This window comes from Egretta garzetta, unplaced genomic scaffold, assembly GCF_000687185.1.
Source record: "Egretta garzetta isolate BGI_Z169 unplaced genomic scaffold, ASM68718v1 scaffold397, whole genome shotgun sequence".
Lineage (NCBI taxonomy): Eukaryota > Metazoa > Chordata > Aves > Pelecaniformes > Ardeidae > Egretta > Egretta garzetta.
In genome coordinates, this window is record NW_009260493.1 from 165,012 (window position 1) to 189,056 (window position 24,045).

The following is a 24,045-nucleotide window of genomic DNA, read 5'->3' on the forward strand; positions in this document are numbered from 1 at the left end:
TGGAATTTTAATTTTTATATTAAAAATGAGAAAAAAAGACAATCTTTCTGTAAAATATAAGAAAAAAATCTGCTTCATTTTATATGCTCTAGGGACGATAGCTGTTCAACTTGTAAATTCCTTTAGAGACTAGTATCTAATTCTTCATTGCATTTGGGCAGACTGATTTGAGTTAGATTTTGAGTCTCCTCTTCTCTGGGAAGAGGGTTGAGAAGCTACAATTTTGGAGTTGTACTAAGACAAATAAATAGCAGTCCCACAGTTCCTGCAATAGCAAAGAGTGTAAAAGGGATTGTGGCATTTGTGGATGCAATGGGGCTTTACAAATATGCTGCTGTGCATAGTTTTCAGATCAAAATTATTTGTGAACCAGATTTTATCATTCTCAAACCATACAATATAAGTTTGAAAAGCACACTTGCATTTTCATTTCAATTCTGTCTCAAGGTACCATATTACGTTTCCTTTAAATAGCCAGGGAATTAAATGCTGTTTTCTTCCATGATCCATAAGTGAAGTCCAAAAAAAGTTTGCAATTTATAAAGAAACCTAAGTCTCGCATGCATGTAGTGTCTTCAATAATTCATATTCTACACCTGGAAATTATTTTGTTGTTACTTTTTGTATTGGAGAATCATTGCAAAAATCTGTTTTAAAAGTTTAAGTAAGCTAAATCACACCATTGTATTTTAAAATGCAGCATGCACATTTTAAAATGAAGCAACAAAGTCTGTAATGTGTTTTCACTTCAGAAGTAATATATCAGAATATTGTATTATATACCTACATGCTGTTGGTAACACTTTTCATTTGTTTAACCATGAGGTGTAGTACGCAAGAATAACATCAAAATTACTTCATCTTAGAGGAAATAGGAATAAATACCTGGGGTTTTTCCTTCCTTTTTTGTGTGTGTTTATTTGTTGAGGGTTTTTCTGTGAAGCCATGTTACGTTTTATAGTTATCCAGTTGCTTTGAACTAAAAATAGTTCTTAACACATCAAGTGACTTTTCAAGCTAACCTCCCTCTAGACTTTAATCTGCATTACAAGCTAGAAATCTTTGAAGCTCATCATGTTTAATTCGCACAGCAAAGCCCAGAAAAGAAGTAAAAGAAAAGGCGGGGGAGAGAGTCACAGCAGGGCAAGCAAATTCAAACCCAGTCAGTCACATTACATGGTTGGGTTTCTTGTATGTATTCAGTTCTCCACATGTTAGTTTAACCTAAAGAATGACCAAAAACAACTGTTAAATAAAATGAACTAGTGGTAATAAGCAGACCAATGCTGCTAGGAATAGAAACCTAGGACAAGACTGAGGTTAAATGTATCTTTGTTTATATAACATTATTTTGTTTGGTGTAATGATGCCACTAAGTATTAGCCTTATTTAAAAATGTTTCATTATCTTGATGTTATCTGTTCATTGCATTGTGCATGCTGTATGGAGGAAAGCACGTATTTAGGATTGTTCTTTTCTTGGGGAAGGGATCCTGCCCCAGAGCACATGCAATCTAAAGGGACTGGGAACAGGAATAGAGTATATCCAGACCAAGCTGATGACCTATCTACATTATTATTGTCGTTTCAGAGAAGACAGTGAGGTTAGGATAGTTTGACCATGAAGTGGTGCTGTTAACTCGAAAACGATAAGCTAAAGCTGGCCAGGCAGTTCTTTGTTTTGGAGTGTAGTTCCATTTACTAACTAAGGATGAATAGCTCAAACTAAATCAGTAAAATATTTTTACCCCTTTTCCCAGTTACACAAAACTACTATGAAATCAAACCCCCAACCTCCTGCCCACCGTGAAGCCAGTTGGAAAGAGGCACTTACCCGAATGTTGATCTGTTTGTCGTAGAGCACTCTCTGCAGCTCCAGAAGGCTGCCCTTCAGCGTCCTGAGCTTCACAGCCAGCTGCTCTGCCTCGTCCTTGGTGTGAGCTTTCCCCTCCATAAGTAAGTTCTCGTTGTGCACAGACAACTCTGACAAGGCTACCACCTTCTGCTCTATTTCAACCAGCATGTTCTGCAGCAGCAAAAACAGAGAACCAAATTCATACATTTTCCAGCATCTGTCGCGCTTTCTGGCAAGATGACCTGTGGCCTACCTCACCCAGTGCCAAGCTAAGGACAAGTCAGACTATCATTGCTTTGCCTTCCAGACCCTTTCAGAGTCCTTAGGAATACACTTGCAAATGTTTGCATTTGCCATTTCTGTTTGCAACCTTTTTCAAAATAGGAAAATAAAAAGTTATTTGAAACAAAGGATTTGTTGTAGAGGAGATGCTCTTTATTTGCACATTAAAGGTAAGGGCGGCTAAGATGCTAGACTGACATCCATAATGACAAGAAACAGAGCACGCAGCTAGAGTTACTTCTTTCCTCTTCTTTCACGTACATTTAGTGAAATGCTTCCTACCTCCTCCTATGTGTTGCTCTGGCTGCGTTGATAAGCTTCTCTTCTCACTATTTGCTCTTTCTGATTGGTGAATGATGGACTTAAGGATTTCTGTATAATCCTCTTTAGTCTAAGGAGAGACTTAAAGTGACAAATCTCTGGCATGTTTATTCTCAAAAGCTACTTTCCTGACATTCCATTAACCATTCTTGTATTACAGATGTAGTGCATATTTTGATCTTCCAAAGTCAAAGCTCATACAATTCTTGCTCAAAAAACCTAGCCTGACATCAAATGTTTTTGTGTCCATAGCAACCATCAAGTATAAACTTACAAATATTACTCCTGAAGGAATGTGTGCAGAATAAGATGGGCAGAGTCTCTAAAAGGTGCAAAAATTACAGGAACTTATATAAAACTTACTCTATTGAGATTTTAAGAATCAGCAAAAAGCTGGCAGTATTAACTTTTCCACAAAGTTAACTGGTTTTTTTTAAGTTTTCTACAGATTATATTAAAAAAAAATTACTGCTTTGTTTAAGGTCACAGGGCTTATCTATATACAACAAACATCTCCCAAGGACAGGTGATGAAAGAACACTTGACACTGAGCAGACTGAAAATTCCAGTAATGAAGCAGTGTCAGTGGAAATTTAACTAGATGTTTAATTCATTGGCCTTATATGAAACTTGACTATGCTAAAATAGTTGAGATCCTCATTCTTTAATATGAAAAGGGATCTTTTGTCCATCTGTCTCTTGCCTATCTTGTAATTTTAATTATAATGATCATACAGTTCTTAACTCTCATTTAAAAATGAAAGAATCCCACTAATTTGAGAACCTGGATGTTATGACTGATTCAAGTCTTGTTAATAAAAGTACATCCAATTACTCCTTTTGCAGCAAAATGTTTTTCCTCAGTTGTTTTGGTATTGTGGGCTGATTAGTATTAAGTTCACAAGAATAGTAACTACTGATGATTATACTTTACTTTTGAATGTGGGAAGGGATTACTCCTGAAGAAAACACAACACTGTCCCAGTCACCACTACTAGTGGGATGGTGTTCTTCAGCTGGAAAAAGAGGAGTAGGAAAGTACACTGCAGGTGTTTTCATACCTATCAAGTGAGGTGTTCAACAACTGTAGCTTGAGTGGAGCAAAACCAGCAAGTGAAGTGAATACAAGGCCCTTAAAGCAAAACAAAATGCCCTCTGAAAGTTGTAGAGCTTCAAATATTCTTGCAGCCAGGATATCTCACCTTCCTCCTGCTATGTTTACATGCGCTTTCTAAAACATTGTTTGCAATCTTTAATAAGACATGAAGAACAGGCTATATTTTATTTCACAGATCACAGATGAAGCTAACTGAGCATATATGAGGTGCTGCAGAACTCAGAAACTTCTTCCCCACTAATATGCTGGCTCATCCCACTCAATAATGGTCTTAATATTAATGCTCCAGATTTGCCTCTTCATTCAGATAAAGCTATGTCCATCCTGTTCACCTAAACATTATAGGATGATGATTTTACCTGACAGTCTACCAGCTGTGCTTCCATGTCCATAGGTTCTTCAGCAGTAACCAGAGTGGTGTCCAGTGTTGCTCGGGTATTGAGTAGCCAGTGGTCAAGCTCATCAGCTTCACAACGGTACCTTTGAAGAGCCTGCTCTTGCCGCTGTTCTTCCAGCTGCTCGTTCAGTTTTTCCTAGGGGTACAAGTTATATTCTAATTTTTAAAAGGAACACAGCACAACAATCACTTTTAAAAAGATTTCCTTCTCTGTCTTTCATAATTAGTCTTTTCTTTCATAAGTTGGAAACCTCTACAAAATATTACTGCTTTCAATCAATGAGCATGCTTTTCTGGTGACTCAAATTCTGTTTCAGTTCAGTCACTGTATTTCTACTTCCTTCAGTAGACCTCTGCTATTACAGCCTTCTAAAGGTGAGGTCTTTTCTACCTCCTGTTGCTGCTCTCCTTTGGGTTTCCCCCACATTGATTCAATTTGCTCAACTAGCACAACACTGTTTGCTTAGGAAGAAAGATGCATGGCAGCACAGACCTGGGAGTGGGCTGCAGGGAAAGGACAGCAGCAGGCTGTTAAACAGCATTATTGTCTCTCAAGAGAGGCATGAGAGGACTTGAAGGACCCAACAGGGTACTGGCAGGCCTTTGGTGTAGCCACCGTGGGTAAACAGAAGACTGAAGATCTGTCTACGTTGTCTGACCTCTCAGGATCTCCGTGCCATGGGGTGTGGAAGGACCTTAAGCTCCAATGGCTGCTACGACAACAGCATTGCAGTAACAGATTCCCTGGCTCCATCAGCTGGTCCATCCATTGGACAGACAGGGAGTGATCAGCAAGACTTGCTCACCCTTTAGTAGTCTGATGACACAAAATGCGCAGAGTGGCAGATACACCAGAGAGTTGTGCTGCCATCCAGATGGACCCTGACAGGCTGAAGAAATGGGCTGACAGGAACCTCATGAAGTTGAGCAAAGGGACGTGCAAAGTCCTGTACCTAGGGAGGAACAACCCCAGGCACCAGTATACGCTGGAGGTCAACCAGCTGGAAAGCAGCTTGGCAGAAAAGGACCTGGTGGTCCTAGTGGACACCAAGTTGAACATGAGCCCTTGTGGCTCTGTGACCTGGGCTGCATCAGGAGGCACGTTGCCAGCAGGACGAGGGAGGTGATCCTTCCCCTCTACTTAACACTGATGAGTCCATACCTGGAGTACTGTGTCCAGTACTGGGGTCTTCAGTACAAGAGAGACACAGAGCTCTAGAGAGAGTAGAGGGGATGTTGGGAATAAGAAATTGATAGAATGGGATGGTAAGAGGGTACTTGGATGTATCAGATAATTTGGAACCTAAACATGCTGCAAGTGGTATGGAACAAGGGGAGGAGAGTGCACTGGATCTGTCTGGGATGGAGTTAACTTCATCGCAGCCTGTACAGTGCTATGCTTTGCAGCTGTGGCTAAAACTGTGTTGATAGCACAGCAATGTTTTGGCTGTTGCTGTACAGTGCTTGCACAGCATTAAGGCTTTCTTTCCAACTGCCCCCACAAAGGCCAGCAGGCTGGGGTTAGGCAAAAGGTTGGGAGAGGACTTAACCAGGACACCCGACCTGAACTGACCAAAGGGATATTCCATACCATATGAGATCATGCTCAGCAATAAAAACTCAGGGAAAGGGGGAGATGGGGACGCACTTGTGGTTATGGCACTTGCCTTCCCAAGCAACTGTCACATGTGCTGAGACCCTGCTTTCCAGAAAAGTGGCTCAACATCTGCCTGCTGATGGGGAAGTAGTGAATAAATTCCTTCTTTTCCTTTGCTTGAACACACAGCTTTTCCTTACCCCATTAAGCTGTCATTATCTCTATCAATGAGCCTCTTTGCCTGCCTTCTATTTTTTCCCCATCCCATGGGAGAGGGGAGTGAGGGTGGGTGTTTGACTGCTGGCCAGGGTCAGCCTACCACAATTCTGCAAGGGAATTCAGACCTGTATGTGCAGGGCAAATCCCTCACACAGGGAAGTGTTTGCACAGCTTTTCTGAATGCTTAATTCTAATGGGAAAATTAAAAACTGCATGTTAGAATAATTTAATGAATAATGATAGTTTTTAAGAGTCTCAAATAATGCAGAGCCAAACATTTTTCAAGCTCTAGTTATTTAAATTAGGTCCACGGAAAGAACAATATTACCAATCCACACTGTCAACAGCAAAATGTTTTCATTACCTGTTCTACCCATATTTCTGGGAGATTTTAGCTGTGAAATCAGAGCTATAAAGTGCACAAGTTGAATTACTGAATATTGTCTGCATACCATATATATTTCTTAGCTAGGATTATTGGGGGATACTTGTGCTCTTCTATCAACGTAACTGTCAGAATCCTAACCATAGTTAAAAGTAGTATATTTGATTCATCCTTTATCTTGAAATTACTAGTTAGCATCTCCTCCTAAGTACTATCAAGAAGTTTTTAAGATCCTGTATGGGGTGCAAGCTATAAACAGTAAGACCCCTATTCTATTTTCAGCTCATTATTTTACGTAAAAGCCATTTTTCTTCTGAGAAGTAAAACTTAGTGCAATATTTTTCTAAGGACCTGTTTACTGTTTCAGGTGACTGCACAGAAATAATGCAGCTGATGCACCCTGGGACTCCCCTTTAACCCAGGCAGAATCACAGAGCCAATTCTCACTCAGTCTCTCAGAATCGATTGATGCTGGAAATTAAGAAGGCAACAGTTGCTATGTTTATGAATTCACTGTACAGCAGTAAAGCTGCCTTGCAGTGTTCAAAGAAGCCAAACTGTAGCCAGCTTTAGCATGACTGCATTTTCTCACCTGTATAATATACACAGCAACATTCCTATATGTAAAGGACTTTTTAAAAATCACCTCAGTATTAAAGGATTTTTGGTAAAGTTGGTAGACAAAGAAATAAAGGGGTGCATCTTCCAGGATAAAAGTTTGCACACAAATCACTGGAAAGATGAGCGTAGACAACAATACAACGGTTTGGAAAAGGTGTTATTTCTTGTTTTAAGCTTCTTCCCTTTTCTTGTCTCCCAGTTTCTGCCAAGAGTGGATCTCAAAATCTGGAATGTGATCCAAAAGACCCACTCCTAGAGGTTTTGTCTTGTACCTCTAATAGTTGTCTTTTTCCTGATGCCTTCATTCGAATTGTGGCCATTCGTTCTGCCAAGACCGTGAGGGTGGACTGCAATGCCAGCTGATCAGCAGCTTCTGCATCCAGTGGTTCTGAAACCAGCTCCTGGGCTAACGATGTCTGAAGCTCAGTGATCTCTTCTTGTAACATCAAAATCTCATCCATCAAAGCCTATATAGAAATGAGAGCAGAGAAAGTATTTGCTTCATTTTTCAGTGAGAAGAAAGTATCTCAGGAAGCATAAGCTTAATATAAAATTGAAGTTGACTGTCCCAAGGGAGCATGAGGAACACAGAGTAGTGCAATATATCACTACTGGTTTGGTAGAGTCAGAATTCAGGAGGACTGACTCCTGCTTTTATATGCTTAAGCTACTATCATGCATCTGATAACTGAAATGTGGATTTAATTACATAACTTTAATTTGAAATATATCATAGAATCATAGAATGGTTTGGGTTGGAAGGGACCCCTAGAGGTCATCTAGTCCAACCCCCCTGCAGTGAGCAGGGACACCGCTAACTAGATCAGGTTGCTCAGAGCCCCATCCAACCTGGTCTTGAATGTTTCCAGGGATGGGGTCTCCACTGCCTCTCTGGGCAACCTGTTCCAGTGTTCCATTACAAGATGGAATTATTTTGGAAATACTATACGTACAGATTTATTCTTCCAACAATTTTTTTGGAGTGTATTGTTGTAGATAGAATGAAGATAATGAACAGGTAAGTAAGGGTGTGTTTGTGAGAGAGAAATAGGGCATGAGTTAGCTTGCAGCTGAAAACTTACTAACTGGACAAAGAACATCCAGCAATATATGTAAACATCCAGAGGTTAACTCCATGATGTAGAAGAAGTTCCTACTGTCATGCTTATCCTATAAATCAGTTTCCAAGATACCTGCAAAAGGATGCTGCATTACCAATGCCTTAAAGCAGAAACTTTACTTTCATGTCTGATGGTACACACACATTGGATGCACAGGACATCACACAGTGCTACAAAAGCCAAATGTTATCCTTTTCAAGTCATGGAGTTCCTACTGAAATGGGAACTGGCCCCACCAGAAAGTTTCAAGCTATCAGATAGAAGGCTTAGATGATTACAACTTGAGCATCATTTCTCAAGACTTCCTTTGGGAGGGAATTTTTTGCGTGCTTTGGTTTGACTGTTTTGTTTAACACGGAAAAGATTGTATTTCTATCAATTTACGATGCATTGGTTATGATCTTAGTAAATTTGGGAGCATTATTAATAGTCCAATATATGCTTGTAGCACTGATGCTGAAGAACAGTATGTGTAGTTGTCACTGAACACAATCTTTGACAAAAGATTTTGCTGAAAATTTCAATTGGACAAACTCTTACCATCTATTCTACTTTTTAAAAAGGCTCTTCATTAAAATGATCCCCATTACAGTATCTTTAGGACAGTGGGAAGTCCAGAAAGGCAAGGAATAGAGCTAACAGAAAAGGGTCATACAACTAATGCATGTTTTTGAGGCGTCCAGCCATGAAGAACACCACTATCTAAAAAAAAGGGAACTAAAGAAATATAGGTAATGCAATGCTCTCCCTCTGTTCCTCACATACAAGTTTTTACCTGATGTTCAGCCATCTGGCTCTCTGGGCTTTTGGCTGGTTCCAGACTTTCATTTAGTTTGATCTCAGTGGTCTCCATTTTTGTGGATATAGCCTGGAGTGTGTCCTGATATTTCTGTTGACGCTCAAGAGCTTCATAGAGGGTGCGCTGCTTTTCACTGATCTGAAGAGGAACGGAAGGTATAAATTCTGACCTCCAATACAGGATTTGCTCTTTCTTCTGCTTCATACATCCCTAGGCTTATGACACTAAACCCAAAAACTTACAACTTCACAAAACTATAAATTATAAAACAAAACATCCATATTAAAAATATTTATCTGTTTAAACATCACCAGTCAAATCCTAGGTTCTATGACTGAAAAAATGGACTTTAATAAGCAGAGAAAGCCTAGACACATTCTCATGCCTTATTTTAGATTTTATGCGCTCAGACATGTGGATGTGCACAATTTACTAGATGCATAGTTCTTAATACTGCATAATAGCTATGGTGCCCCTGCAAAGAATTAAAATATATAGCATGTGATCAAATCTTCGACCATTTTAATACATCACTGACTGACTATGCTGCACTGATATGTAGAAAAGTGTTAAGCTGACTCAGTATTTGGAGAAACTGGATTCTTGGGCCTTTTTTCGCCAGCTCATCCAGCATGAGTGGATGTTAGGTTACAGAATATAGTCTGACAATAGCCAACGCTTCTGAAGGCAACTATCAGCCTTAATGACTTTTATTTTTCCTTAAAGGGGGTCCATCCTGTACAGGCTTTCAAAGAACAATGCCAGTGTAATATAATATCACAATTAACAGTTCTTTTTACCACCTGAAAACCAAGAATTGCTGAGAAGAATATTAGCTGAGCCAGTACTTTGCATTTTATTCGTCACAGCTAGCTGATTATTTTGCACCCTCCACATGAAGACTTACCACATTTTTCAGCGTTTCCCAAGAACGCTGCAAATCATCCAATTTGGCACTAGCAGCCGATTCTAAGCCCGGTTCATAAAACTCGTGGGTGGCTGAAGTGCTGGGTTGAATTTTAGCAGCTTCTGACTGCAATTGTTCAGCAGATAAGGCCAACTGTTCAGCAGATAAGGCTTGGTAATAAGCAATGTCCTACAAGCATGAAGCACATATTTCAATATGTATTTTCAAAACATAAGATACTTCATAAGAATACCCCCCACATACTGCCCCATTGCACAAGTCCATTAAAATAAAGCCCACAGAGCCAAAACCACCAGGAAACCTCTGAGCAACACAGTAAATAAGTATTTAATAGTAGTACATTGAGAGTATTGTTTGGAGCTTCACTATGATGAAGATTGTGGATGCATTTTTTTCATGTTCATATTAGCTAGGAGGTGCAGGAGGCAACTGTGGACAGACATGGAAAAACTGGGAGGGGAATGCTACAAGTGGGAGTGTTGTTCTAGCATCACCACAACTACACATGGGGAAAACCCATCACAACAGGCAGCGGGTTACCGTACTTTAGATGGCCATGAATATCACCCTAATGAACACTAGCACAGAGAAGGCAGCAGAAGAACCAAAAAGGAATATACTGAAGGACTCGTCAGTGATGTAAGAAAGAGTATGAAGCACTAGTATATAGTAAGCCTTCAAAAAACAGGTAGTCTAAACTACCTTATCAAAGATAGTGGAAAAGGGGACCAAAAGTGCTAAGGAAAATGGGCAAGTGTTCAAATTACCATTGAAAATTCATGGTGGAACTGTTGCCCACTAATATTTCTATACTTAGTGTATGGGTTTTTCTTCAACTATCGCAGGTGACAATTAAAAAGATCTACAGATAATGTAACATTAAGGAAACAGGCACAGTATCTCTATTTAAGTCAGGAAAGCAGACTTGACAACAAGGATTATTTCAAACTGAAACCAGGCATGATAACTACCACCACACCTATTTGGAAGGTGAAAAATGCTACAACCTTCCTTCTTCTCACTTAGTAGCCCCACTTAATGAACTATCCTCCAGACCATGCAATGCAGAAGCAGTTGTCCAGTTTCCTCAATAATTTTGAATTTGTAAATGCCCCTGGTGAAAACTTTAAGACGCAGTTTTTCTGCCAGTGAAATCAGTAAGAGATTTTCCACTGATTTCTGTTAGGTTGAACCAAACCTCCTCTCAGGTAGCTCTCAGAGTTATCACAATATTTCCATAAAAAGTTGCTCAAAAATCTTACTGAAAATGTACTTGGAAAAATCCTCCTCCGATGACTGCATGTCCTGGTTTTGGCTGGGATAGAGTTAATTTTCTTCACAGTAGCTAGCATAGTGCTGTGTTTTGGATTTAGTACCAGAAGAATGTTGATAACACACTGATGTTTTCAGCTGTTGCCAAGTAGTGCTCAGACTACTCAAGGACTTTTTGAGCTTCTCCTGCTCGGCCAGGTGCATAACAAGCTGGGAGTACAGCACAGCTAGCACAGCTAACCCAAACTGACCAAAGAGCTATTCCATACCATATAACGTCATGCTCGGGGGGGGGTTAGTTAGTTCGGTCGGTTATCCTCCAGACCATGCAATGCAGAAGCAGTTGTCCAGTTTCCTCAATAATTTTGAATTTGTAAATGCCCCTGGTGAAAACTTTAAGACGCAGTTTTTCTGCCAGTGAAATCAGTAAGAGATTTTCCACTGATTTCTGTTAGGTTGAACCAAACCTCCTCTCAGGTAGCTCTCAGAGTTATCACAATATTTCCATAAAAAGTTGCTCAAAAATCTTACTGAAAATGTACTTGGAAAAATCCTCCTCCGATGACTGCAAAATTCTCAAATTGCTTCTTTCCTGACCGTCTATGATGGGGAGGAAAATTCAGCATGTCGAGCCATGTGACAGAGAGAAAACCAAGTGCCTTTCACTTGACAGCTTACAGAGCTGTGTCTACCAAATAGACCACAGACCATTTGCTGTACTGCAAACCTAAGAGTATAATTGTGTTTAAATACCTGAAGGGAGGGTGCAAAGAAAACAGAGCCAGGCTCTTTTTACTGGTGCCCAGTGACAGGACAAGGGGCAATGGGCAGCAACTGAAACACGGGAGGTTCCCTCTGAACATCAGGGAGAACTTTTTTACTGTGAGGGTCACTGAGCACCGGGACAGGTTGCCCAGGGAGGTTGTGGATTCTCCATCCTTGGAGATACTCATAAACCACTTGGATATAGTCTGCTGTATGTGGCCCAGCTTGAGCAAGGGGGTTGGACCAGAGGACCTCCAGAGGTCCCTTCCAACCTCAACCATTCTCCTATTCTGTAAAGGTGTATAAAAGTTAGGTACTAAACAAGACTACTTCTGAGGTACCAGAGCTCAGAGTAGAATTAGGATCCTAATTTGGAGCAGAATCTTTATTTCCCAATTTCATGTCACTATGTTATCTAATACTATACGTGAACAAAACCAAACAAGCTCTGGAAGAGCACAGAAGCCAGATCACTCTCCAGGCACAGTCACCTTTTGGGCTCTCTTTCTAACCAAACCTAGGGAGCTCAGAATGCCCATCTGTTTCAGAAAAAAAAAAAACATCATCCAGCAGCTTCACAGACAGGGTTCTTCGGTCCTTCCTCCAAGAATGAAGAGACTTATCAGGTTATCTGCTTCATGTACAGACATTTTAACAATTAAAGTGCTGCTCACAGATCACCGCCAATATTTTTAAAGGGAGGCAGCAGGCAAGACTGTATTTTACAGACAGCTCGATCACACATCTTTACTGAGGATGCCTGAAAAAGTTAATCTCTCCAGAGAAGCAGAAGACTGAAGAATGGGCAGCACACCAAACTGTCCAAAAGTGTCAGATGACACTTCTCCAAAGGCAATAGTTGGGAAACTTGAAAAAATTAATGATGAAAGTGTTTACAATGTCCAGGAGCCAAGAGCAAACAGGTAACAGCTTAGCACAGCATTCAGTACTGCAATTTCAGAATTTTTTCTCTGACCACAAGTGATCTTTCCAAGTCACAGTGAAAAATTGCACCAGTGCAGGCAACTTCTCATTTTGCCTTGTCTGCAGCTACTCTCCAGCCCTCAGCTAGTCTTCTCTCAAGGGCAAGAGAAAAGCTGTGCTTCTGAGACTTCTTAATCATCATGTCCAGAATAAAGGCCTTGCTTTTAGGGGAAAGCAATCCCTTTCCCCATCTTCCCAACTACTTTTTGGAGTAAACAACATGGCGGTTTCTTTTTGGTAGGGCTTTAATGCTGATAGTGTGTGAATGCAGACCTTCTTACACATAACAGATTTTGTTCCCCCTATAAAGGCCCTAATGTCTCATGCCCTCTTTTACAAAAATTAGCTAATGAAAAATACTCAAGCTTCGTTGTTTGGATGTAGAGGTAAAGGGTGTGTTTAGACTTCAGAAGATACTTAACAAGGGCTGTTGCACCCTCGATGAGTTTTCGTAAGGAAGGAGAAAGAATGATTAAGCAGATGGTGAACAAGGAGATAGAAAGACATTTAACAGTGACCCAGTGCTGAAGACTTGAATCACAGGATCAGCTGTGACCGCCAAGGCTTTGTGTCAACACTTCAGCTTTTTCAATTCAATTGCTCTGCATTATGCATATGGAAAATAAGTTTTAGAAGAATGTGCTAAATTTTAATCAACTATATCTTCGGGTAAGCATAAGAAGTTTTAGCCCCAGAGGATTCTTATTCAGTACTGCAGCACAGATGAAGTGCCTGATTTTGCTATACATCAAAATAAACTGCTTTAAAGGACTGATATCTATTGCTGAAATATTATACACTGTGAAATCCCTCAGCCTTTTAAAAGTTAACGTTATTATAGTTGTTCCGCACTTCGCCCCCCTCAGCTGTTTTTAGAGGAGTTTCAGTACAAAACAAACAACCTGGGCAACTGTTAACTTATAACGGTGCTAGAGCTGTCACTTTCTTGTATTTATGGTCTTGATTTAATCTATTTCAATACATAGAACCAATATTTGCACTACTATGCACTTGCCATTTTTTTTATACTTTCATTACTTGTTAGCAATGTAAAAATAGTCCATAGATGTCTCAGTTCAGACTAGCCACATTTCACCATTAAGAGATGCTAGGAAGCCCCGATGAAAGACTGTACATAGATTATTAGGGATGAATTTAAAAATAGTCTTAACACCCAACCTTCCATCCCCCAAACACCCCACCTCATATGAGCTTTTATTTTTTTTTCTGAAGACTAGATTAATGTAATTCTTTGCTTTCTAGAATTCCTGTTCACATGTTTTTCCAGCACTTTGCAGGTGATCTTCCTGTGAGAAATTATTTCTCTTAACACTGGCTACTTTTTAAAACAAAACATTTCCAAATTACTTTCACTGAGTCTTTTACTGAATTAAAAATATTTTTAACTTACATTTAAGCTCCTAATTCACTATTCTCTAGATTTTTTTTTTTAACCAACCTTCTTTCCTGAAGTCTCCCTGGGCATTCATCATGATCAGCGCTGGCAGTTTCATAGTTTCTTTAGTTTTAATCTCATGTGAGAGTGAACCTAAGCATTTTGTAAGTAAACCACTGCATTTTGGAATGTTCTTCCGCTTATTGTTTAGTACGTGCAGTTCATTTCAACATTAACCACACTGAAGAAACCTTCATCTGTCAGTTTTTTTAGATTATTAAAACATCAGCAATTTTATCTCTTTCAAAGATCTGTTAAATGAAAGGCTTAATCTTTTTGTTCAATTTTGCCCTGTAAATCACAGGTTCTAAAACTTGCATTTTGGCATCAGCTGATGGTGCAACAGCATCTTCACTGGATTTTCCTTATTAATTCAGTTATTTTTTCATTTTCAGAGAAATGTAATGAACTGACACTGAATTTGGTTTTTAGAAAGCAAGCTGCTCTTGCTGCTTTAACTCTTTCATAAGACTTTTGCGCTGAAATATTTAGCAGCCTTTCTATTTCCAGTAAACTTCACTGGGAAATTTCTGATTAGCTGAAATGCCAGAACACTAGAAAAATCCTTCTCATTCATTATATAACTTTTTTATTATGTAACTTTATCACTTTATTATTATGAAGATTTTGTCACTATTCTTACTATTTCACCTTAGTATTCTTTCTTATGTCAGTCCATGAAAATGAATCATTTATGTTTAGCAACTTCTATAGCACCATATGCATCTTTGAAATGAGTGGAAGGAATTCGTGGGCAACTTGCTCAAACTTCTCTATTCCTACTCAGCAATGCAAGGCAACACCATTCTACCCTTTATGTTTGCAATGGTCAATTTTGGAAGCAGCCAAAATTAAAAAACAAACAAACAACCACAAAACCCATAACATGATGAATGCAGTGAGGTGGCAACAGCTCCTAAGGCTCATTTTTGAACTCCTAAAGTGTAATATTTTGTGTGTGTCTTCATATGCATGATGCTCAGTGAGCTGGTTCATCACTCACATTTTAATCAATGCTGATGTACACTTGTTCCTATTAGAAGTGCCAGAGTCCTCAGTTTTGATTTAAAATCTAACTTTAGCGGTTTCATTGATCTGCTTCATTAGCACTTAAAATAGACTGTCACTGAAAGTATGGAATGAACAATACATGAAAAAATACATGAAAGTTAATACTTGAAATGGTTTGAATTGGAAGGCATCAGACTGCGGCTTCAGTGATACAATGCCAATGGTACTGTAGGATAGATGTATATGGACATAATGCAATGTTTTATTATGGGCAGTACAAAATTGCATTTTTTCTCAGGAGGCAAGATTCCATTGAGTACTACTGTGAAAATAAAATTCAGGTTATAAATAGAAAATAGTAGTGACATGGAAGAGCTTTGTAACTGTCACTTAAAGTATATTTTTAAAAATAGTGAATAGCTGTAACACGAAATTTATACATTTTAAACTCAGAAGTCAATACCGGTATCCATTTTGGACTAGAACCTGAAGGTTCAGTTAGGTCAGAGGTTAAGCCTCAGAGCCTTGGAGCTATAGGTGAGTATTATTTCAGAGGATTAAATAAACCACCTGTGGAATGGAACCATGCACGTCTCTGAGCGACAGGCAGGTGGAGAAGAAATCTCACTGTTGGTTCCCTCCTCCCCAGACTCCTCAGTGACAGGGGAGAGCAGCGTGTGACAGCGACCAGCAGTCATCTGCCACAGGAACAGCAGCCCCAGAGCACAGGAAGAAAATCAATTACCTCGACTTAGGTTTGACTTAGATTGAGAGCAAAACAAGAAAAACAACACACGGCCAGAATGACCATGACATTATTTAGTCATACTTAACACTATTACATTTACCAGCTTAAAAATCTGGTTGAATTAACAGTCTCATTTACTTGTCATACTTCAGTATGAACATGCTCTCCTGTACCTTAATGAATTTAAAAGAAAATGTACAGCAAGCAGCTCAATAATAACAAATTAGTGTTTGTCGAAATGTCTTCTAATACAATCACTGCTGCATATGGAAATGCTATGGAGAGCTACAGAATCATGCAGTACTGGCCTCAGTATCCAGGCCTGGTTAGAACAAAAAGGAATAGACTTAAAATATAAAATACACACATATTTTTCTTGTTTCCCCAATGCTGTTCTGCAGTGATAAATCCTGAAATCCACACTCTATGTTCACTCAGACATACGTCCCAATAGCATCAGCAGTATGTTTGTAATGAGACCCAATTAGAGACAAACAAAAGCAGAGTAATTCAAACACAAGGCCTCTGGCAGTACTTAGCTAGATTTCATTTCCAACACACTCATCTGAGAATATAGCAGCATACTGTCAATTATCACATCAACATTTTAAGACAAGAGCTTTAAAAATATGTTATGTAAAACCTATACACTGCAACATGCTATGAAATAATATTTATTCTGGTCTTATTCCTGCAATTCAGTAGTTTCTTAGTGTTTGCTCTTGCATGCTGACAGCTATGAAAAAGTACTACATTTGCATCTTATTACAGATAACTTCCACTGGTATTTGCCTGTCAAATAACTTCATCCTTTATCAACAAGTCTTGAAAACCCATATAAAGCAAAATACAATAAGGGGAAGCTGCAGCTTGTTTGGTTTGCACACTCCAGCCATTTCAAAAGCAAAATGTAGACACGAGCTGTGGCAATTTGCTACACAGGAGTGTCGCAACGATGCAAAAGCAAGCGGCTCAGATAAACAGTACCGAGACCAATGCATTCCTTACCATAACCACTGAGGGATGAGTGGGGTGTGCTGGGAGCAGGTCTGAATCCAGCTCCTCCATTCCCTCTGACAGCCCCTCCACTTCTGTCACTGTCAGCAGCATGGTGGCATGTTTTGCTTTCATTGTCAGCATCTTGCACTTGGAATTCAAAGCAGCAATTTGCTCCTGGTATCCTTTGATCTTCTGAGCCAGCTCCTGAGGAAACATTGTTTTTTCCCTAATGCAAAGGCAGCCAATAAAGGCCACAGGACGCGCAGCATTTCGGCTTCTGTGGCGAAGGCAAGCTCTCCCCTCCAAGCCCAGGCAATAACATGATAGCGCTGCCTCTCAGACACCGCGCACGAGCCGCCGCGCTGGCTGACAAGCAGGATGTTGATCGTGGAGGGAACAAGTCAGGCTGCGTCTGGCTGCACAGCTAAACCGCAGAGCCCAGCGCTTTGAAGCGAAACCGGAAAAGTACTGCAAAAGGCTTGGCGTGCACGGTGATTGCAGAAGGGAGGGAGGAACACCTCACGCTTGCATCCAGCCTGAACCTGACACCAGGTCTATAAGCTTCAGACTGCAGCAAAGGGGAACATCACTCCCTCTTCCTGTCCCATTTTTTCTCCTCCTGTTCTATTTCCATTTATCGGAGGAAGAGGAAGCTTCTCTGCATAGTGCATGCCATGGAGATGAGGTCATGTGGTAACCACAGCTGTAAAAAATGCCCCATTCAGCTCTCGCCAGAAAGACTGGATTGTTCAAACAATAACTCACAGGGTCTAACAAGTTCAAATGTGATACGAACAGTCAGTCACATAAGATTAAATGCAGACTGGATCACTTTTTGCCAGTGTTTGGATAAGCTATTGCCCTGGTTTCAGCCGGGATAGAGTTAATTTTCTTCTTAATAGCTGGCATAGTGCTGTGTTTTGGATTTAGTACGAGAAGAATGTTGATAACACACTGGTGCTTTAGTTGCTGCTGAGTAGTGCTTATACTAAGTCAAGGATTTTTCAGTTTCCCAAGCCAGACAGCAAGGAGGTGCACAAGAAGCTAGGAGGGGGCACATCCAGGAGAGCTGACCCAAAGTGGCCAAAGGGCCATTGCAGACCATATGACATTGTGCTCAGTACAGAAACTGGGGGGAGTTGGCTGGGGGGCAGCGATCGCTGTTCGGTCAGCGGGTGGTGAGCAATTGCATTGTGCATCACTTGTTTTGTATAATCTTTTATCATTATTATTTTCTCTTCCTTTGCTGTCCTATTAAACTGCCTTTATCTCAGCCCATGGGTTTTACTTTTTTTTGTTCCCTCATTCTCTCCCCTATCCTACTGGGGGGAGAGCAGGGAGGGAGGATGAGCGAGCAGCTGTGTGGTACTTAGTTGCCAACTGGGGTTAAATTATGGCAGCTATATTTTAATTTCGTTTTGGTTTTGTGTAAGTCTTCAGAATTAACAGCTGAACTGCACACAGTACTAACCTTTCTTTAAAAAGAGCTGGCGAATCTGGCCTAAAGCAGAGCATATTTTAAAATACTGGGTTTTATGGTTACGAAATGGTCAAGCACCATCATAAGTTTAAGTTTAGTCAGAGAAGAAAGATGGAAATGAATAGCCTTAGAAACTAACTTGTCTTCTCTCCTAGCCTGTACTGCTGCCCAGTTCAGTGTCCAGTTTCAAAGTTTTCAATTAATATACTTAAAATAAAAAAAATGGTGGAAGATTTTTCACATTTCTGCCAAAGCTATTTTTCCTGTCTCCTCAGGGGCTCAGTAATATGATAGCATTTTGATCTATGAAGCGAAAACAACATTTGTATAAGCTTGCCTGCTACATCAGTGATTATTCATTCAAATTTATATTACTGCTTTATTTCTATATCTGCTTTCATTTCCACAACAAACACAAGTTTTCAAGGCAAAATAGCAACAGGTTGCAAGATCTAGCAGGTATAATAATAAATAATGTCAGTATCTTTTAAAAAGTAAATAAGATTACTGCTGCAGGCTGGAAAAAATAAAAGAATTTTTTTGTTGTATAACACTTTCAGGAAAGCATTTCCTCAAAAACACAATGCAGAACAGTCATAGTGAGAAATACAGAGTTAGAATGGAAGCAGCACAAAGACAGAGGATGACACTTTACTGCTTGGGTTTCAGTGGTTCCTGGTCACTGTCTGCCACATTAGAAACAAAAGGAGCTCTCTCAGAGCTCCAAGGCTTACCTTTGGAGACTAAGCAAAGCCTTGAGCATAAAACACCAATTAGATCAATTGAAAACCAAACTGCAATAAAATCAAACCAAACCCTAACTTTAATGTCTAGCAGTTGGAATAGTTATCTGCTCTAATTGGCAAGTACCAGTCATTCATTAATGCTCAGTGAATGACATCTCTAGGGCTCAGTGGGAAATTACTGTCATTCAAAATACTCACTTAACTCCATCAATATTACTGAGATGCAATAACATCTGTAGCATTAATGTCCAATACACTGAGTATCTAACATACCTCTCTCAACTGAAAACAAAGAAAAGGAGGCAAAAATGTGATTGTCAAAAAAATAAAGCAACTTATAAAAGCAATGTCCGACGAGGTACTGTATTATCCATTAAAATAATTCACAAGTACGGAGATACTTGCCCACATTCTTATCTGAAAGTCTAAAGAAACATGGTTCAGCAAACATAGTGCCAGAGTGTAACCAGTTACATGCATGCATAGTCATACCAGCTTCCTATAAACCAGGGTGTACTTTACTTCTACTTCCTTCCTGTTATTTAAAGTCTAAATCTAGCTAGTACAAATTTCACGTAAAGTTCTTCTTGCTCATGCGGGCTTCAACAGGGAATCTGGTAACTGATGTTTTCTTAAGTTAGTAACACAAGTAACATGCATCTTGACAGACTTGCCTTTTGAAGTAGTATAATAATGTAGGGTTCAATAATATATGCCCTTTATGCTATGCTTTTCCATAGGTATTTAGCAAACAAAATATGAGCCAAAAATACGTGCGCATCAGCCTATCAAAACACCTTACCCCTAAACGTTGAAAGTTTGCAAGTATGAAACCTTTCCACTCTGGCTGATCCCACATGTGCAAAGGAGTAAAGCTGCTGTCTTCCTGCAGACGTTTAGAAGGACTCCTAGCTACTGAACTTGTTCAAATGCAGATGAAGCTTCAAGCTGCCCCATTTTCAGTTCCTTCCTCCCTGCAGCATCATTCCTTCCTCTAGCAATATTACCCTGTATCCCTCAAGTGACTCTCCTGCATTTACTGTTCCAGAACATTTGAACAGAGAATAGTAGCATTTTTAATTCAGTACTAAACCCCCAGAAGTGTTTAAGCAAATTGCTCTGCATTTATACTAACTTTTGTAACAACTGGATAGAAAATGAGCAACACATACAACATTAGGTTATATTACAGAATAGCACAGATAGCTTTTAATTCAGAGGTAAAAAAATAGTGCCATCTGGTGCCAGAAGTGATACACAGAGTTCAGTGGTGCATCTTCTGTCCCAACAACATACACAACAAACAGGGGATGGGGGAAAGGGGGTCAGGAGCTCCCATGGCAGCAGAGCAAGAAGGCTGCACAGAGAGTACCCCGGCTCATTCGAGGGCTGAAGTTCAATGAGTTTGAGGGCAGGACCTGTAACTCCACAGGACAAAACTCTTCCCAACAAAGACTTTAAAAGAACCCTTTGGAGTGAACTGTTGCAGAGCTTTCCTCCAAATCTACTGTGGTTTTCATCTGATTCAAGTCCCTTTGTGTTCTTTTACCAAACATTACTGGGACGGAAATGAGTAAGTGCTTTAGGATATACATATAAAAGGGTCGCTGAACTAGCAGTCATCACCTGACTAACTGCTCAGCATTGACTTCTGGGACACTCTGCAGTCAAGCACCTATGTTAACTCTCCCTTAATTATTCAATGCTTTCGTTTGTCATAATGTTTCCCGGAGATAAGAGCACATCTAACTGAATAAACAAATGAATACTCCACACCGTACCAACAGCATGAGTTTCCTATCTGGTATTAAGCTATCTGCTCCACTAGCCTTGAGCAAGTCTGAAAAGCTACTTAGCAAACTTATGACCATTGCTTACGAAAAGGTTTTTGGGTCAATGGGTTGCCATTGAGCCCACGTTGTTGCATTTTCGTTCTCTTACCTCATGATGTGAAATCTGGACCTGGAGTTCCTGGATGTTGCTCGTTGCTATTGGCTTGTCTTGGATCTCACGATGGGCACTCTCTATCATTTGCTGTAAATGTTTCATTTCTTGCTCATATTGCTCATACTGAACCACTGCTTCCTAGAGAGGGAAAAAAAACATTGAGTGTCTACATGAACATAGGTATTTACTTGGTCCAAGCATAACTGATCTCCCTTCTGAAGTGAAGCACATTTATATCTATCTGGCACTAGCAAGTGGATAAGCATCGCAAGACTACAGTCAGGAAAAAGTCCGTTCAGAAATACTGTGAACTGCAATTAATTCAATGGTTTCATTTATTTAACTGTTTCCGAAAACCAGTTCACATATCATGATGTTTTAGATATCCAATATAAGGAGCTAGAACTTCTGCTTCCAACAAGTATCTGCATCAAACGTATCCACCAAAAGACAGCATTGCCTAGTCTCCTGGTTTTACTATAAAGCATTTTCATCTGCTTTTTTCACTTCAAGCCTCCATTTATGAAACAGAAAGACTATATGAAAAAGTTAGATTTTGCGGAAAATGCAGCTGGGACACAATTATGAAGATCGATTCAGACCATCATCCTACCGGTGTGGTATCATTTCTTTCTATTATAGATTCACCAGCAGGTTGTCCAACCTGTTTTTAAAACTTTTCAGTGTGACATTGTATCCTTCCTTGTACTTAAGTATCATTAAGTATACTTAATGTTCGAGTGTCTCTTCTGTTACTCTCTTGAAGCTCTGCAGTTGTACCCTAGCTCACTATGTATTTTTCTATCACTAAATAGCAGGAAGAAAAAAGCTTATTCTTTTCTTCTTTGGAAATACCTTTTCTGTGTTTGGGTATGAATTTGAACAATCAAACAAACCCTAGTTTTCTTGTATTTAGCAAAACTTGAAAATGTGAATTTAATAGATGCTGAATGACTCCAACGTCAGAAAGCAAATATATATGAATTTTAAATAAAGAGAAAAGAATCGTTATTTTTATCCTAGAAAGCTATTTAGTTAACTCAATAGTTTTTATGCAGTCATTATAAGCAGTTGATGTTATAATGATATATTAATTTCATTAACTGATTATATATATTATAAAATCAACCTGCATACAATTGTATATTAGCTATTTTTCTGGTTAATCCTAACACCACTACAAAACCCATAGCCAGATCAAGGAGAGAACAGAGATGAGAGTCTGATGAGTAAATCCACAATTAACGTGACCGTGAATGTTGAAACACCAAAAAACATGGAGCCTGAGATGACTAAAACTTAGTGGGGAACCTCCTAATGGTACCGCATGGAGGTATGAAATTCTCTGTTTCCATCTCGGCTCCTATGGCACTGCTCAGGCCACTCAGAGCAGTTTACGGGAGGGAGTTGCGCTTGCCTGCATGATGTTGCACTGCTGGATGGCAGCGTGCTGGAGGCGGCTGGCCTCCTCCTGGAGCCGCAGGGCGCTGTGGCACATTGGCAGGCCGGTGACCACCTCCTCAGGAATCCTCAGGGCGCTCTGACAGACCTGTACTGCGTGAACTTTTGGCTTCAGTGACTCCATTTCAGACAACAGATGCTGGAAACAAAGTCAGTGCCACAATAAGGCGGTTTTGCAAAACTTCCAGAGCATTTCATGCAGCAGAAGAAAAATAATGAGGGGTTCAAGCACTAAACCAAACGAATTTGATTATCCGTTTTCTAAATTGAATATAAACAGGACACACTTTGTCTGGAGTTGCTCATTCTGAAACGAGCATTCTTTTAAATATTAGTTAAGCAAAAAGTCTATAAAATAGGAATGAAAATAATTCATGAAAAAGCATAGTAATACCTATTTCTAAGTGTCCAGGTACAAAAATATCTCTGTCAACACATTTGAAAAAAATATCTTCACAAAATCCACAAATCAAAGCAGTATAGGAGTATTTATGTATACATTATGTATACACATATTTAAATGTTAAAATCCAAGCGGAATTCCCTGCTGAGACACAGGAGCACATTTTCAAACCAGCAAATGAAACCTGTGTTCACAGCCTTCCTTTGAAAATACAAACCATGGCTGAAAATGTTGCTTAAAATTCAAAAGGCAATCAAACAGAAAGAAACACAGCTACACAGAAATCTTTTCCTTTGAATAATTATGTGCTGGATGCTTTGTTAATAGTGTCTGTTCTGTTCACAATGTCCATTCAAGCTGTCTGTTCATATGCATGAGAAGAAGAGAAAGAGAAATGACTGGAGAATAGATTTGATCAGCATTCTTTTTATCTTCATTGGGGAGTTTAATGTATTCACAGATAAGAAAAGAAAAACAATTTAAAAAAAAAAAAAAGGCAAAGTTGGTGAAAAGGGCCTCAGCACATGAGAAAAAGATTTTAGGTTCAATAGATCTAAATCAGCTACACAATGTACGAGGCAAACAGGGATAAAGGGACTGGTCATCCCTCTTCTCCTATACCATATGCAGAAAGATAGCTAAGTGGGTCTGAAGGGCATACTGATGAGAGGATTGTGGTTTGCTCTTTATTTCTGTGCCTTCATGACATATGGCGGATAATCTAACCAGAGATTTGGTATAATGATCTATTCCTCCGACATCACTGGTGAGGCCTCTCCCCAAGCAGGCCCCATACTGCTGGCAAAGGGTGCCTTTATCGTGCAGTTGGAACCCAGAGGTACCCTGGGGGCTGCATGCCAGCCAGGCACTCTCCAAGGCCCCCGCTCTGGTCTGGTGAAACAGGTGGGCAGGGGCTACAGCCCCTTTCTGTACAAAAGAACGTCATACTGTGAGACCTGCTAGGGCCAGGACAAAGAATACACATAAACAACAGTGTAAGCTCCATATTCCCTCACTCTTACAGTGAGTGATGTTTCACTTACACTCTTCAAAGCCATATTCTGAAGCTTGGCTGCAAGTCCCTAGAATAAAGGCTGCATATTTTAATCAAAAGGGAAAGCTCTGCACATTT

General features: G+C 39.8%; 1 protein-coding gene across 1 annotated transcript in view; it reads right to left on the reverse strand.

Moving 5' to 3' along the window:
• The window catches only part of SYNE1 (spectrin repeat containing nuclear envelope protein 1), a 304,520-nt gene that overhangs the window by 85,939 nt on the left and 194,536 nt on the right, over positions 1–24,045 (reverse strand). Inside the window, 9 exon segments of the mRNA XM_035899865.1 lie at positions 1,834–2,025; positions 3,934–4,107; positions 7,066–7,260; positions 8,690–8,851; positions 9,621–9,809; positions 15,714–15,827; positions 16,886–17,080; positions 21,044–21,187; positions 22,467–22,649. Of these exon segments, the coding sequence (XP_035755758.1) occupies positions 1,834–2,025; positions 3,934–4,107; positions 7,066–7,260; positions 8,690–8,851; positions 9,621–9,809; positions 15,714–15,827; positions 16,886–17,080; positions 21,044–21,187; positions 22,467–22,649 (1,548 nt within the window).